Raw genomic sequence first — 15,869 nt, forward strand, 5'->3', positions numbered from 1 at the left:
ATTACAATGATTATACCTAGGCTACTTACTTTTTTTGCAATATGCCTTAGATGAAAAAATAGGCACCCAGTATGTTTCTTACATCTTCAGGCTTATTTGAGATCAAGTTTTCCCAATCCTTGAGGCTGTATCAATTGCACTTCTTGGACAGGGAATTAGGCCAAACGATTTGTATCATGAACATAAAATATCACTGGCAGGATGTATGCTTGATTTGTATCACGAACATAAAATATCACTGGCAGGATGTATGCTTCTATTTAGCCCATTACATGGGTTTATATAACTTCAAAGAATTGTTTTGCTCTCTACTACGGTGAATAGGTTGTCCCACTTTCCAGGTTTGCGGGTGTCCCGTGAGGGTTTCCCCCTGCTGTTTACGGGAGGCTTGCGCAGATAAGGTTCACAGAACTTAGCAGGTGCACATCTCTCTACTCGCCCCGCCCACTCCACAACTATGATTTAAGTTAAGTTGTCACGCTGCATTATGATCTTTCGAGACTGATTGATTTCAAAACTCAAAGGGGTTTCGAGTTTCAGAGGTAAGTCATGGACACTTGCTCTGCTCCCTCTAAAACATATAGGCTACCTGCAGCAAAAGATCAATTCACATCCAATTAAACGTTTTCAAAAGTGAATGTAGCCTATTCTTTAATTATTTTAATAAAATGTACATAATTGATCTGCAAGTTTACGCAAGCAATTTGGCATAAAAAAATGGAATCATAATATTTTTGCAGACATTTGTAATAAAATGTATGTGTGCTGGATCATTTGTAGACTAAATATCTGAATGCTTGTCTACAGCGTCTCTTGGCTAGAGATGAATCCGGATTCGGACTACGGCATGTCTACAGTGAGCTGTGGAAACGGGAAGCTCCGCTCGTGGCTGATCGAGCAGGTTGACACCGGGAACTACGCGGGCCTCGTGTGGGAGAACGACGACAAGAGCATCTTCAGGATACCGTGGAAGCACGCAGGCAAGCAGGACTACAACCGGGACGAGGATGCCGCTCTCTTCAAGGTACTGTATGATACGGGGCCTCAACGGAATGTCTCTCAACTGTTGCATTTACGCACTGCATTTGTTAGAGATGTGTATTATACACTTGACCAAAATATTGGACATTTAGTTGTGTTGGTTGCAAACAGAACTATTAGACTAAAGATGAGTTCATTTCGTGCGCTTTGGGTAGGTTGAAGTGCCAAATCCCAGAAGCACAGGACTTGTCTTCAACTCATGCACAACTGCACCGGTGATTCGTTACCCATATCTCACGGCTCGGTTTTGTGTGACATTCCTGCAGGCTTGGGCGCTGTTTAAGGGCAAGTTTCGTGAGGGCATCGACAAACCGGACCCGCCAACGTGGAAGACGCGCCTGCGGTGCGCACTCAACAAAAGTAACGACTTCGAAGAACTCGTGGAAAAGAGTCAACTGGACATCTCAGACCCCTACAAAGTCTACCGGATCATACCCGAGGGCGCCAAGAGACGTCAGTATAATTATATTCTATCAATTCTAGAAAATGTTATCAATTCTACCAGGTATTCTATAAATTTAAGTGGCATTCCAATACATGCAATAAACGGTAGTTGTATGAATGAAAATGATGAAAACAGGTTATCAAAAGTTATAAAATCAACTTCTTGTTTTTATCATATACTGTACACCACCATCAGTAGGACACAGAGTTGTCCCCCACTCACTGAATGCCCCGATGGGTTTATTTGTAAGGGGGGGGGGGGGGGGGGGTTGAGAGGGTTTTGATAGGGGGGTAGGGTTTTGACAGGGTTTGATGGGGGGGGGGGGGGGGGTTGGGTTTGACAGGGTTTGATAGGGGGGTAGGGTTTTGATAGGGTTTGATGGGGGGGGGTAGAGTTTTGATAGGGTTTGATGGGGGGGTAGGGTTTTGATAGGGTTTGATGGGGGGGGTAGGGTTTTGATAGGGTTTGATGGGGGGGTAGGGTTTTGATAGGGTTTGATGGGGGGGGTAGGGTTTTGATAGGGTTTGATGGGGGGGGGGTAGAGTTTTGATAGGGTTTGATGGGGGGGGTAGGGTTTTGATAGGGTTTGATGGGGGGGTAGGGTTTTGATAGGGTTTGATGGGGGGGGTAGGGTTTTGATAGGGTTTGATGGGGGGGGGGGGTAGGGTTTTGATAGGGTTTGATGGGGGGGGGGGTTTGATAGGGTTTGATGTGGGGGGGTAGGGTAGGGTTTTGATAGGGTTTTGACAGGGGGTAGGGTTTTGATAGGGTTTGATAGGAGCCAGTGAGTTCTGTACAAATACACATCAGTATGCTGGATAATCAAGCTGCCAAACCACAAGACACTGTAAATTAGTTACAGCCAAATGTAGGATAAAGTCCTGATTATGCTTGTGCATGTGTAATAATGAACGTATTATTCTCTTATGAACTTTGAGAGCGCAATGAATGTGTGTGTGTCTGTGTTTTGTTTCAATTATTCCTCCTGTGTAACAGATTTCTTGCTATCAGGATCCAAACAGGAGGATGGTGGCAGCCCGCAGACTCCCCCGAGCTATCCCATGCACCCCTCCTACCCCGCCCTACAGACTCAGGTAACTATTACAAGGAAGGCTGTGCGTGTGTGTGTGTGCGCAGTGTTGGGGAAGATATTCAGAAATATAGTTAACCAATGACTTCACACTGGAAGAAGTTAAGCTACACTAAAGCTCCCCTTAAGAAACATATAGTTTAACTAAAGTTACTGTGAAAAAGTAGTTCACTACATCAAAACTACTTTAAATGTCAAATGGCATAGAATACAGATTGCAAGACAGATCACTCTGGAGACAGATATTAACAGAATGTGTAATTTAGCCTATTTAACACAAACTGTGTTTAAAGTGAGAATTAGTCATGTCTGATGCCTAAAAAGAAAGGAAATTCTCTGCTTCACCCATCTTTTCTTTTTGCAAAATAAGTTGTGTGTGGTTCCAGTAGTTAGCTACATGGCAAAAAAAGTAACTAACTACTAAAAACACTATCTAGATTTGAATATAGTTCAACTACCACCAAGCTACTGCAAAATGTAGTTAAATTACTAGTTGAACTACATGTAGTTCACTACTCCCCAACACTGCGTGCATGTGTGAGAGAGAGACAGCTGCACAAATCTCTGTCTCTATGTGTGCAGATGTGATGGTTTGACTGAGGGGTATCTCCCTGTCTCTATGTGTGTAGATGTCTGGGTACATGCCCAGTACAGAGCGAGGCTGGATGAGGGACTATCTTCCAGAGCAGACCTCGCTCCCTGAGCTGCCCTATGGCCAGTGTTCCTACCCCTCACGCAGCCTACCCTGGGCCCAGGGCCCCAGCATGGACAACGGTAGGCCCAATACCACCAATACCACAGCATCCATGTTTGTTTGTATGAGAGAATGTCATTTAGGGTGTGTAGATGTGTAGTCAGAATCACCTTTATTCACCAAATACATTTGCATGTACAGGAATTTGACTTGGTGAAATGGTGCAGCCACAATAAACAGGACATACAGACAACATACTGTATGTAGAAGCAGAGTTTACACAAATCCATGTGGTATGTACACTATGTAGACTGTAAGCTAAGAACTACAAGCTACACTATAAACACTAAGTTACATTATAAATGATGTATGTAGAGATGTATAAATAAATAAATACACATTTTACAGAATGATGTGCGGTTGGGGAAATATGTAAATGAAAGAGTCGGGTGCATATGAGTGTGTGCAGAGAGTGTAAAGAGCAATTTGCCATTCTAGGATGATAGACTATGTACTATGAATTAGAAAATGTATCGTGGACCAGGTGGCCCAGTTGGTGAGGGTCAACCAGCTATTCAGGCGATGGGAGTTATGTTCACATGGGCCTACATACCAACTTGACATTGCTCAAATAACTTGCTTTTCACGTGATTGTCGATTCGACCCATGATATTTGTGTGTATGCTGTTCTGTTGTGTGTTGGAATAAGTGCCTTTATTCAGGTACTGTCTCTCTGTGTTTGCAGGGTACCAGATTACAGGGTCCTTCTACACCTACCCTACTGATGGCCAGCCCTCCCCCTTCACACTGGACACCAGCATGAGATCAGCTGAGGCACTCTCAGGTACAATATACAGTGTACACACACACTTATTTACTTCATGTATGACTTGCCAATAACACATTTTGTTCCACGTAATTGGTATTATATTGTGTTAGCTCTGACCATTACTCCCTCCTCCACCCCAGATATGCGGTTACATGTGTCAGTGTTCTACCGGGACTCCTTGTGGAGGGAGGTGACCACCTCCAGTCCTGAAGGCTGTCGCATCACTCCCTGCTCCCCAGACGACAAGCTCTATTCCCCCACTGGAGGTCCAGACCTGGTGCCCCTACCCCTGGACAGCCTGCCAGCCCTGGGGAGGGGAGATGAGTGCCCCCCCAGCCCCCCTGGTGGTACCCTGGAGAGGGGCGTGCTGCTATGGATGGCCCCAGATGGCCTCTACGCTCGGCGGCTGTGCCAGGAGAGAGTGTTCTGGGAGGGAGGGTTATCGTCCTACGGAGATAAACCCAACAAGCTGGAGAGAGAACACACCTGTAAACTACTGCACACACAGGACTACTTTGCAGGTGAGTTAACGTACACTGCAGGCAGGCAGGCGGGCACGCACCCACACACGTGTCTCATTCACTGGCAAACCAAACCACTCTGTTGTCATGCTGTTTCCTGGTCATGAACAGGAAGCAGATACGTCCTCATTTCCTTGAAATATGATGAGATTGCCTCCATAATCCCCAACACACACTTTTAAGAATGACATACAGTAGTGACCTCATCCCCGCCCACCTACCACAGATGTGTTCAGCCTGATTGGTCTAATTTGCTTATAGAACCAGGAGTTTCCATCCAGTCACACAACCTCTAAAGTCACCACCACACCAGCTCATAAGAATTCCCTTTGACCAAAATGTATTAACCCTTTATAGGGGGTTAAGCCTTTATAGGGGGTCTAGATTGAATCCTCTTTCTCCCTCCCTGCAATCTGTCCTCTCTACCTAACTATCTCTACCTCACCTCTCTCCCTGTTTGTCTCAGAGCTGCGGGGCTATGCCCACCACGTCTCTCCTCTGTACCTAATCTAACCATTTCCACCTCACCTCCCTCCCTAAGAGCTGCGGGGCTATGCCCACCATGTCTCTCCTCTGTACCTAATATAACCATCTCCACCTCACCTCCCTCCCTCCCTATTTGTGTCAGAGCTGCAGGGCTATGCTCACCATGTCTCTCCTCTGTACCTAATATAACCATCTCCACCTCACCTCCCTCCCTCCCTGTTTGTGTCAGAGCCACGGGGCTATGCTCACCATGTCTCTCCTCTGTACCTAATCTAACCATCTCCACCTCACCTCCCTCCCTCCCTGTTTGTCTCAGAGCCACGGGGATATGCTCACCATGTCTCTCCTCTGTACCTAATATAACCATCTCCACCTCACCTCCCTCCCTCCCTGTTTGTGTCAGAGCCACGGGGCTATGCTCACCATGTCTCTCCTCTGTACCTAATATAACCATCTAGACCCTATTAACCACTTATTTCTCTCTGTCTACCAGAGCTGCAGGGCTATGCCCTCCACGGCCGGCCCCCTCCACGTCTCCAGGTGCTGCTGAGTTTTGGAGACGAGTGTCTGGACCCGCAGAGACAGAGGAGGACCCTCACTGTACAGGTACAGTATATAACTATCACCTAATATCAATATGACCTCTACTCTACTACTACCCAAACCCCATCCCCTAATCCTGGCCCTCTCTCCACCCCCTAACCTCTCTCCATTCTACTCAAATCAAACTGTATTTGTCACATGCTTCGTAAACAATAGGTGTAGACCAGTGGTGTAAAGTACATACGTAAAAATACTTTAAAATACTTCTTAAGTCGTTTTTTGGGGGTCTGTACTTTACTTTTTATATTTTTGACAACTTTCACTTTTACTTCACTACATTCCTAAAGAAAATAATGTACTTTTTACAGCATACATTTTCCCTGACACCCAAATGCACTCGTTACATGATGAATGCTTAGCAGGACAGGAAAATGGTCCAATTGACGCACTTATCAAGATAACTTGTGGTCATCCCTACTGACTCTGGCTTACTAAACACAAATGCATCATTTGTAAATTATGTCTGAGTGTTGGGGTGTGCCCCTGGCTAATCGTACATTTTTAAAACAAGAAAATGGTGTCGTCTGCTTTGCTTAATATAAGGATTTTGAAATTATTTATATTTCTACTTTTGATACTTAAGTATATTTTAGAGCTGACATTTACTTTTGATACTTAAGTATATTTAGAACCAAATACTTTTAGACTTTTACCCAAGTAGCATTTTACTGGGTGACTTTCACTTTTACTTGAGTAACTTTCTATTAAGATATCTATACTTTTACTCAAGTATGACAGTTGTGTACTTTTTCCACCACTGGTGTAGACTAACAGGGAAACGCTTACTTACGGGCCCTTCCCAACAATGCAGAGAGAAAGAAGGTGTCATTTTCACTGCTCTGATGACAGGTAATTGTCTCCCCTAATACAGGACTAATAAAGACCTATTGCACCATTTTTTTTGTTAAATATACAGTACCAGTCAAAAGATTGGACACACCGACTCATTCAAGGGTTTTTCTTTATTTGTACTATTTTCTACATTGTAGAATTATAATGAAGACATCAAAAATATGAAATAACACATATGGAATCATGTACAGTGCTATATGTGTTATTTCATAGTTTTGATGTCTTCACTATTATTCTACAATGTAGAAAATAGTAAAAATAAAAACCCTTGAATGAGTAGGTATGTCCAAACTTTTGACTGGTACTGTATATACACTACCGTTCAAAAGTTTGGGGTCACTTAGAAATGTCCTTGTTTTTGAAAGAAAATTACATTTTTTCTCCATTAAAATACAGTGTAGACATTGTTAATGTTGTAAATGACCATTGTAGCTGGAAACGGCTGATTTTTAATGGAACATCTACATAGGCGTACAGAGGCCGTTATCAGCAACCATCACTCCTGTGTTCCAATGGCACGTTGTGTTAGCTAATCCAAGTTTATAATTTTAAAAGGCTGATTGATCATGAGAAAACAGAGTCCAAATGGCAGCTTCAAATGTTTAGAAGGCCAGCATCCCGGAGTCGCCTCTTCACTGTTGACGTTGAGACTGGTGTTTTGAGGATACTATTTAATGAAGCTGCCAGTTGAGGACTTGTGCTGCATTTGTTTCTCAAACTAGACACTCTAATGTACTTGTCCTCTTGCTCAGTTGTGCACCGGGGCCTCCCACTCCTCTTTCTATTCTGGTTAGGGCCAGTTTGCGCTGTTCTGTGAAGGGAATAGTACACAGCGTTGTACCAGAACTTCAGTTTCTTGGCAATTTCTCGCATGGAATAGCCTACAATACTCAACTAGTCTAAAGAATGCCAGTTTTATTGCTTCTTTAATCAGAACAATCATTTTCAGCTGTGCTAACATAATTGCAAAAGGTTTTTCTAATGATCAATTAGTCTTTTACAATGATAAACTTGGATTAGCTAACACAATGTGCCATTGGAACACTGCAGTGATGGTTGCTGATAATGGACATCTGTACGCCTATGTAGATATTCCATTAAAAAAAAATCTGCCGTTTCCAGCTACAATAGTAATTTACATCATTAACAATGTCTACACTGTATTTCTGATCAATTTTATGTTATTTTAATGGACCCAAAAAATAGATTTCCTTTCAAAAACAAGGACATATCTAAGTGACCCCAACTTTTGAACAGTAATGTATAAATTTAGTTGTAAAAAATTTGGTGGGGTATTTATCAGGGGTTGCTGCAGCTCTCAGCACCCCTACGTCCTGTGGCTATGCCCCATTACAACCGCCACCAGCTCCCAGTGACACCAGTACTGATCCCTGCTGTTCCCCTCCGCCCCTGCAGGCGGAGCCCATGTTTGCCAGGCAACTCCTATACTACACCCAGCACCAGCAGACCAGCGGACACTACTACCGCAGCTACGACCTCTCCCTGCCAGGGGTCACGGAACACAGCATGACACCTGCTTTAACCGAGGACTACCAGAGGTTCATCACGCATCACCATAGCAACACCCTGCAGGACTGACATATCTGGCCATCTCTGATCACAGTCAGACTGCGGTGCAGGATATGGGGAGAGGAGGAGATGGGAGAAAGCCTGGGGAGAGGAGGAGAGTCATTTCCCTGTACTCTGGATCCCAGATTTCACTCAAAGCCCAAGCAGAACTATGCCACTCCAATCCAAGACAGACTGAACCTAGCCAGGCCAGACTGAACTGAACCAAGCCAGACTGAACTGAACCTAGCTAGGCCAGACTGAACCTAGCCAGGCCAGACTGAACTGAACCAAGCCAGACTGAACTGAACCTAGCCAGGCCAGACTGAACTGAACCAAGCCAGGTTATGGAGGAACATACAACCTCTTCAGTGGTCCCGGGGTAACAGATGCATATCTGTTGTATATTGTAGATGTGTTTGTGTGTTGTAAGGACTCAAGGGAATCAATGTTCCAAATATTCTTTGGACCAAACTTTATTTCAACAACTCAGGGAGCCGTCTTTTGGCCGTAGAGACCCAAACTTGACTGACATTTTGTGTTTCAACGTCCACTTTCTGTCCACAGCAACAGAACTGACAGCTGTAGTGATTGTATTGACATGTTTTTTAATGTGCTTAATTGTGTTTGCTCAATTTCTTCTGTAACTATGTTAGAAATTTTACCTGACTACTGTATGTAGATTTCCCAGCATCAATACTGAATAATAGGGAATACTGTAATAGAGATGACCAAAGACGGCCTCTGAGATTGGACCACACTGAAACACTGACTAGCATGCTGAATCTTTGATAAACTCAGTGAGATTGGACCACACTGAAACACTGACTAGCATGCTGAACCCTTCAATAAGCTCAGTCTGTCATACATATGGAACATGTTTTGTAATAGAAAAATAAAAAATTGTACCAAAGCAAAAATGGTGCATTTTTTGAGACAAACAGACATTCAATCAAATAGCTAGAGGGTTCATGTTAGACAAGGGATTTGTGGTGAAGTGACATCCTTCGGATGTGTGCATGTGTTTATGTGTGTGTGTGTGTTCTTTTGTGCGTCTGTGTACAGGAAGCCTGGTTCCGATGCAGGATGACGCTGGTTAATCAAACACACTCACAGGAGAACGCTGTCATAAACAATGTGTGATGACATCACCAGGGGAAGAGGTTGGCCACTCTTTCCACCCCAACGGGGCCCTAAGAGCCTTAGCGTTTAGAACTGATACAAGTGTTTCCTGGGGTGCCTCTACATGCGCTGACTACATTTCAATTTCCATGGAAGAATAGTGAAAAACCCTGAGTAGAATTCTCAATCACTGGCTGACTGATAGAGTAAACAAGACTGGGTAGTACTGATAAAGTAAACAAGACTGGGTAGTACTGATAAAGTAAACAAGACTGGGTAGTACTGATAAAGTAAACAAGACTGGGTAGTACTGATAAAGTAAACAAGACTGGGTAGTACTGATAAAGTAAACAAGACTGGGTAGTACTGATAAAGTAAACAAGACTGGGTAGTACTGATAAAGTAAACAAGACTGGGTAGTACTGATAAAGTAAACAAGACTGGGTAGTACTGATAAAGTAAACAAGACTGGGTAGTACTGATAAAGTAAACAAGACTGGGTAGTACTGATAAAGTAAACAAGACTGGGTAGTACTGATAAAGTAAACAAGACTGGGTAGTACTGATAAAGTAAACAAGACTGGGTAGTACTGATAAAGTAAACAAGACTGGGTAGTACTGATAAAGTAAACAAGACTGGGTAGTACTGATAAAGTAAACAAGACTGGGTAGTACTGATAAAGTAAACAAGACTGGGTAGTACTGATAAAGTAAACAAGACTGGGTAGTACTGATAAAGTAAATAAGACTGGGTAGTACTGATAAAGTAAACAAGACTGGGTAGTACTGATAAAGTAAACAAGACTGGGTAGTACTGATAAAGTAAACAAGACTGGGTAGTACTGATAAAGTAAACAAGACTGGGTAGTACTGATAAAGTAAACAAGACTGGGTAGTACTGATAAAGTAAACAAGACTGGGTAGTACTGATAAAGTAAACAAGACTGGGTAGTACTGATAAAGTAAACACGACTGGGTAGTACTGATAAAGTAAATAAGACTGGGTAGTACTGATAAAGTAAACAAGACTGGGTAGTACTGATAAAGTAAACAAGACTGGGTAGTACTGATAAAGTAAACAAGACTGGGTAGTACTGATAAAGTAAACAAGACTGGGTAGTACTGATAAAGTAAACAAGACTGGGTAGTACTGATAAAGTAAACAAGACTGGGTAGTACTGATAAAGTAAACAAGACTGGGTAGTACTGATAAAGTAAACAAGACTGGGTAGTACTGATAAAGTAAACACGACTGGGTAGTACTGATAAAGTAAACAAGACTGGGTAGTACTGATAAAGTAAACAAGACTGGGTAGTACTGATAAAGTAAACAAGACTGGGTAGTACTGATAAAGTAAATAAGACTGGGTAGTACTGATAAAGTAAACAAGACTGGGTAGTACTGATAAAGTAAACAAGACTGGGTAGTACTGATAAAGTAAACAAGACTGGGTAGTACTGATAAAGTAAATAAGACTGGGTAGTACTGATAAAGTAAATAAGACTGGGTAGTACTGATAAAGTAAATAAGACTGGGTAGTACTGATAAAGTAAACAAGACTGGGTAGTACTGATAGAGTAAACACGACTGGGTAGTACTGATAAAGTAAATAAGACTGGGTAGTACTGATAAAGTAAACAAGACTGGGTAGTACTGATAGAGTAAACAAGACTGGGTAGTACTGATAGAGTAAACAAGACTGGGTAGTACTGATAGAGTAAACAAGACTGGGTAGTACTGATAAAGTAAACAAGACTGGGTAGTACTGATAGAGTAAACAAGACTGGGTAGTACTGATAGAGTAAACAAGACTGGGTAGTACTGATAGAGTAAACAAGACTGGGTAGTACTGATAGAGTAAACAAGACTGGGTAGTACTGATAAAGTAAACAAGACTGGGTAGTACTGATAAAGTAAACAAGACTGGGTAGTACTGATAGAGTAAACAAGACTGGGTAGTACTGATAAAGTAAACAAGACTGGGTAGTACTGATAGAGTAAACAAGACTGGGTAGTACTGATAAAGTAAACAAGACTGGGTAGTACTGATAGAGTAAACAAGACTGGGTAGTACTGATAGAGTAAACAAGACTGGGTAGTACTGATAGAGTAAACAAGACTGGGTAGTACTGATAAAGTAAACAAGACTGGGTAGTACTGATAAAGTAAACAAGACTGGGTAGTACTGATAAAGTAAACAAGACTGGGTAGTACTGATAGAGTAAACAAGACTGGGTAGTACTGATAAAGTAAACAAGACTGGGTAGTACTGATAGAGTAAACAAGACTGGGTAGTACTGATAAAGTAAACAAGACTGGGTAGTACTGATAAAGTAAACAAGACTGGGTAGTACTGATAGAGTAAACAAGACTGGGTAGTACTGATAGAGTAAACAAGACTGGGTAGTACTGATAGAGTAAACAAGACTGGGTAGTACTGATAGAGTAAACAAGACTGGGTAGTACTGATAGAGTAAACAAGACTGGGTAGTACTGATAAAGTAAACAAGACTGGGTAGTACTGATAAAGTAAACAAGACTGGGTAGTACTGATAAAGTAAACAAGACTGGGTAGTACTGATAGAGTAAACAAGACTGGGTAGTACTGATAAAGTAAACAAGACTGGGTAGTACTGATAGAGTAAACAAGACTGGGTAGTACTGATAGAGTAAACAAGACTGGGTAGTACTGATAGAGTAAACAAGACTGGGTAGTACTGATAAAGTAAACAAGACTGGGTAGTACTGATAAAGTAAACAAGACTGGGTAGTACTGATAAAGTAAACAAGACTGGGTAGTACTGATAAAGTAAACAAGACTGGGTAGTACTGATAAAGTAAACAAGACTGGGTAGTACTGATAAAGTAAACAAGACTGGGTAGTACTGATAAAGTAAACAAGACTGGGTAGTACTGATAGAGTAAACAAGACTGGGTAGTACTGATAGAGTAAACAAGACTGGGTAGTACTGATAAAGTAAACAAGACTGGGTAGTACTGATAAAGTAAACAAGACTGGGTAGTACTGATAGAGTAAACAAGACTGGGTAGTACTGATAAAGTAAACAAGACTGGGTAGTACTGATAAAGTAAACAAGACTGGGTAGTACTGATAGAGTAAACAAGACTGGGTAGTACTGATAAAGTAAACAAGACTGGGTAGTACTGATAAAGTAAACAAGACTGGGTAGTACTGATAAAGTAAATAAGACTGGGTAGTACTGATAAAGTAAACAAGACTGGGTAGTACTGATAAAGTAAACACGACTGGGTAGTACTGATAAAGTAAATAAGACTGGGTAGTACTGATAAAGTAAACAAGACTGGGTAGTACTGATAGAGTAAACAAGACTGGGTAGTACTGATAGAGTAAACAAGACTGGGTAGTACTGATAGAGTAAACAAGACTGGGTAGTACTGATAAAGTAAACAAGACTGGGTAGTACTGATAGAGTAAACAAGACTGGGTAGTACTGATAGAGTAAACAAGACTGGGTAGTACTGATAGAGTAAACAAGACTGGGTAGTACTGATAGAGTAAACAAGACTGGGTAGTACTGATAAAGTAAACAAGACTGGGTAGTACTGATAAAGTAAACAAGACTGGGTAGTACTGATAGAGTAAACAAGACTGGGTAGTACTGATAAAGTAAACAAGACTGGGTAGTACTGATAGAGTAAACAAGACTGGGTAGTACTGATAAAGTAAACAAGACTGGGTAGTACTGATAGAGTAAACAAGACTGGGTAGTACTGATAGAGTAAACAAGACTGGGTAGTACTGATAGAGTAAACAAGACTGGGTAGTACTGATAAAGTAAACAAGACTGGGTAGTACTGATAAAGTAAACAAGACTGGGTAGTACTGATAAAGTAAACAAGACTGGGTAGTACTGATAGAGTAAACAAGACTGGGTAGTACTGATAAAGTAAACAAGACTGGGTAGTACTGATAAAGTAAACAAGACTGGGTAGTACTGATAGAGTAAACAAGACTGGGTAGTACTGATAGAGTAAACAAGACTGGGTAGTACTGATAGAGTAAACAAGACTGGGTAGTACTGATAGAGTAAACAAGACTGGGTAGTACTGATAGAGTAAACAAGACTGGGTAGTACTGATAAAGTAAACAAGACTGGGTAGTACTGATAAAGTAAACAAGACTGGGTAGTACTGATAAAGTAAACAAGACTGGGTAGTACTGATAGAGTAAACAAGACTGGGTAGTACTGATAAAGTAAACAAGACTGGGTAGTACTGATAGAGTAAACAAGACTGGGTAGTACTGATAGAGTAAACAAGACTGGGTAGTACTGATAGAGTAAACAAGACTGGGTAGTACTGATAAAGTAAACAAGACTGGGTAGTACTGATAAAGTAAACAAGACTGGGTAGTACTGATAAAGTAAACAAGACTGGGTAGTACTGATAAAGTAAACAAGACTGGGTAGTACTGATAAAGTAAACAAGACTGGGTAGTACTGATAAAGTAAACAAGACTGGGTAGTACTGATAAAGTAAACAAGACTGGGTAGTACTGATAGAGTAAACAAGACTGGGTAGTACTGATAGAGTAAACAAGACTGGGTAGTACTGATAAAGTAAACAAGACTGGGTAGTACTGATAAAGTAAACAAGACTGGGTAGTACTGATAGAGTAAACAAGACTGGGTAGTACTGATAAAGTAAACAAGACTGGGTAGTACTGATAAAGTAAACAAGACTGGGTAGTACTGATAGAGTAAACAAGACTGGGTAGTACTGATAAAGTAAACAAGACTGGGTAGTACTGATAAAGTAAACAAGACTGGGTAGTACTGATAAAGTAAACAAGACTGGGTAGTACTGATAAAGTAAACAAGACTGGGTAGTACTGATAAAGTAAACAAGACTGGGTAGTACTGATAAAGTAAACAAGACTGGGTAGTACTGATAATGTAAACAAGACTGGGTAGTACTGATAAAGTAAACAAGACTGGGTAGTACTGATAAAGTAAACAAGACTGGGTAGTACTGATAGAGTAAACAAGACTGGGTAGTACTGATAAAGTAAACAAGACTGGGTAGTACTGATAAAGTAAACAAGACTGGGTAGTACTGATAAAGTAAACAAGACTGGGTAGTACTGATAAAGTAAACAAGACTGGGTAGTACTGATAAAGTAAACAAGACTGGGTAGTACTGATAGAGTAAACAAGACTGGGTAGTACTGATAAAGTAAACAAGACTGGGTAGTACTGATAAAGTAAACAAGACTGGGTAGTACTGATAGAGTAAACAAGACTGGGTAGTACTGATAAAGTAAACAAGACTGGGTAGTACTGATAAAGTAAACAAGACTGGGTAGTACTGATAGAGTAAACAAGACTGGGTAGTACTGATAGAGTAAACAAGACTGGGTAGTACTGATAAAGTAAACAAGACTGGGTAGTACTGATAAAGTAAACAAGACTGGGTAGTACTGATAAAGTAAACAAGACTGGGTAGTACTGATAGAGTAAACAAGACTAGGTAGTACTGATAAAGTAAACAAGACTGGGTAGTACTGATAAAGTAAACAAGACTGGGTAGTACTGATAGAGTAAACAAGACTGGGTAGTACTGATAAAGTAAACAAGACTGGGTAGTACTGATAGAGTAAACAAGACTGGGTAGTACTGATAGAGTAAATAAGACTGGGTAGTACTTTAAATTGTAATATGCTGTAACATATGTAATAGTAATAATGTACTATATTTTTGGGGGAAACGGTTATAGATGAAAAAGTCTTCTAAATTACACTGATATGTATTACAACCATTAGTGAACAGGTGTACCATTGTAAGGAAGGACAGAGTTGAAACACCCTTAAGGATGAGACAACATACAACAGGTTTATAAGATGTCTGATAAGAATGATCAAAGAAAATAAATTAATTTGTCTGACCATTTGTTCCACCACCTACCTACACAATCCCTATGTAACCTGTGGTTCTTCCCATTACAGCCTTATTACCAAAAACACCTATTTCAAAGAATCCACCTTGATTGATGTAAACATGTTTTCAGCTGCGTCCAAAATGGAACAGAAGTGTGGTGTAAAAACTCCCCTCCCCACCTCACTTCTCCAGCTGTAAACAGTACCGGTTGTGGAAGGATGAGACCTGAGGGCTTTGAACATACTGCTGATGTGAATGAATCCGTGGGTGGACACTCCACATAGAGAGCTAAGTTTAGAACAGACCAGAAAGAAGAGAGAATCAAAACAACCGCAGTCTAAATGGCTTTTCCCCTGACTGGCCTGGGGTTATGGTGCTGCTGACGAAATCTCCCCTGCCTGGCCTGGGGTTATGGTGCTGCTGACGAAATCTCCCCTGCCCGGCCTGGGGTTATGGTGCTGCTGACGAAATCTCCCCTGACTGGCCTGGGGTTATGGTGCTGCTGACGAAATCTCCCCTGACCGGCCTGGGGTTATGGTGCTGCTGACGAAATCTCCCCTGCCTGGCCTGGGGTTATGGTGCTGCTGACGAAATCTCCCCTGCCTGGCCTGGGGTTATGGTGCTGCTGATGAAATCTCCCCTGCCTGGCCTGGGGTTATGGTGCTGCTGATGAAATCTCCCCTGCCTGGCCTGGGGTT

At 41.6% G+C, this 15,869-nt stretch overlaps 2 protein-coding genes across 11 annotated transcripts in view; one reads left to right on the top strand and one right to left on the bottom strand.

Annotated features, from left to right (window-relative positions):
* Positions 1 to 15,869, bottom strand: part of LOC129869534 (exocyst complex component 2-like) — a 196,599-nt gene that overhangs the window by 48,563 nt on the left and 132,167 nt on the right. The window lies entirely within an intron of this gene.
* On the top strand, positions 508 to 9,033 carry LOC129869538 (interferon regulatory factor 4-like). 2 transcript variants are annotated; one of them, XM_055944031.1, is made up of 9 exons: positions 508 to 542; positions 808 to 1,024; positions 1,308 to 1,494; positions 2,483 to 2,580; positions 3,206 to 3,350; positions 4,016 to 4,114; positions 4,240 to 4,620; positions 5,600 to 5,712; positions 7,978 to 9,033. In XM_055944031.1, the coding sequence occupies exons 2-9, from the start codon at positions 824 to 826 to the stop codon at positions 8,158 to 8,160; spliced, it is 1,407 nt and encodes a 468-aa protein (XP_055800006.1). In that variant the 5' UTR covers positions 508 to 542; positions 808 to 823; the 3' UTR covers positions 8,161 to 9,033. The 2 variants fall into 2 exon arrangements, with proteins under 2 accessions (XP_055800006.1, XP_055800007.1); XM_055944032.1 differs by having other exon boundaries at positions 2,498 to 2,580.

This window comes from Salvelinus fontinalis, chromosome 14 (genome assembly GCF_029448725.1).
Source record: "Salvelinus fontinalis isolate EN_2023a chromosome 14, ASM2944872v1, whole genome shotgun sequence".
Classification (NCBI taxonomy): domain Eukaryota; kingdom Metazoa; phylum Chordata; class Actinopteri; order Salmoniformes; family Salmonidae; genus Salvelinus; species Salvelinus fontinalis.

Bases quoted from the DNA above. Each gene is read 5' to 3' on its own strand.
- LOC129869538 (XM_055944031.1), top strand. From the start codon at position 824: ATGAATCCGGATTCGGACTACGGCATGTCTACAGTGAGCTGTGGAAAC. The intron at 2,581-3,205 runs GTAACTATTACA...CTATGTGTGTAG, and splicing joins ACCCCGCCCTACAGACTCAG to ATGTCTGGGTACATGCCCAG. The intron at 5,713-7,977 runs GTACAGTATATA...CCGCCCCTGCAG, and splicing joins GGAGGACCCTCACTGTACAG to GCGGAGCCCATGTTTGCCAG.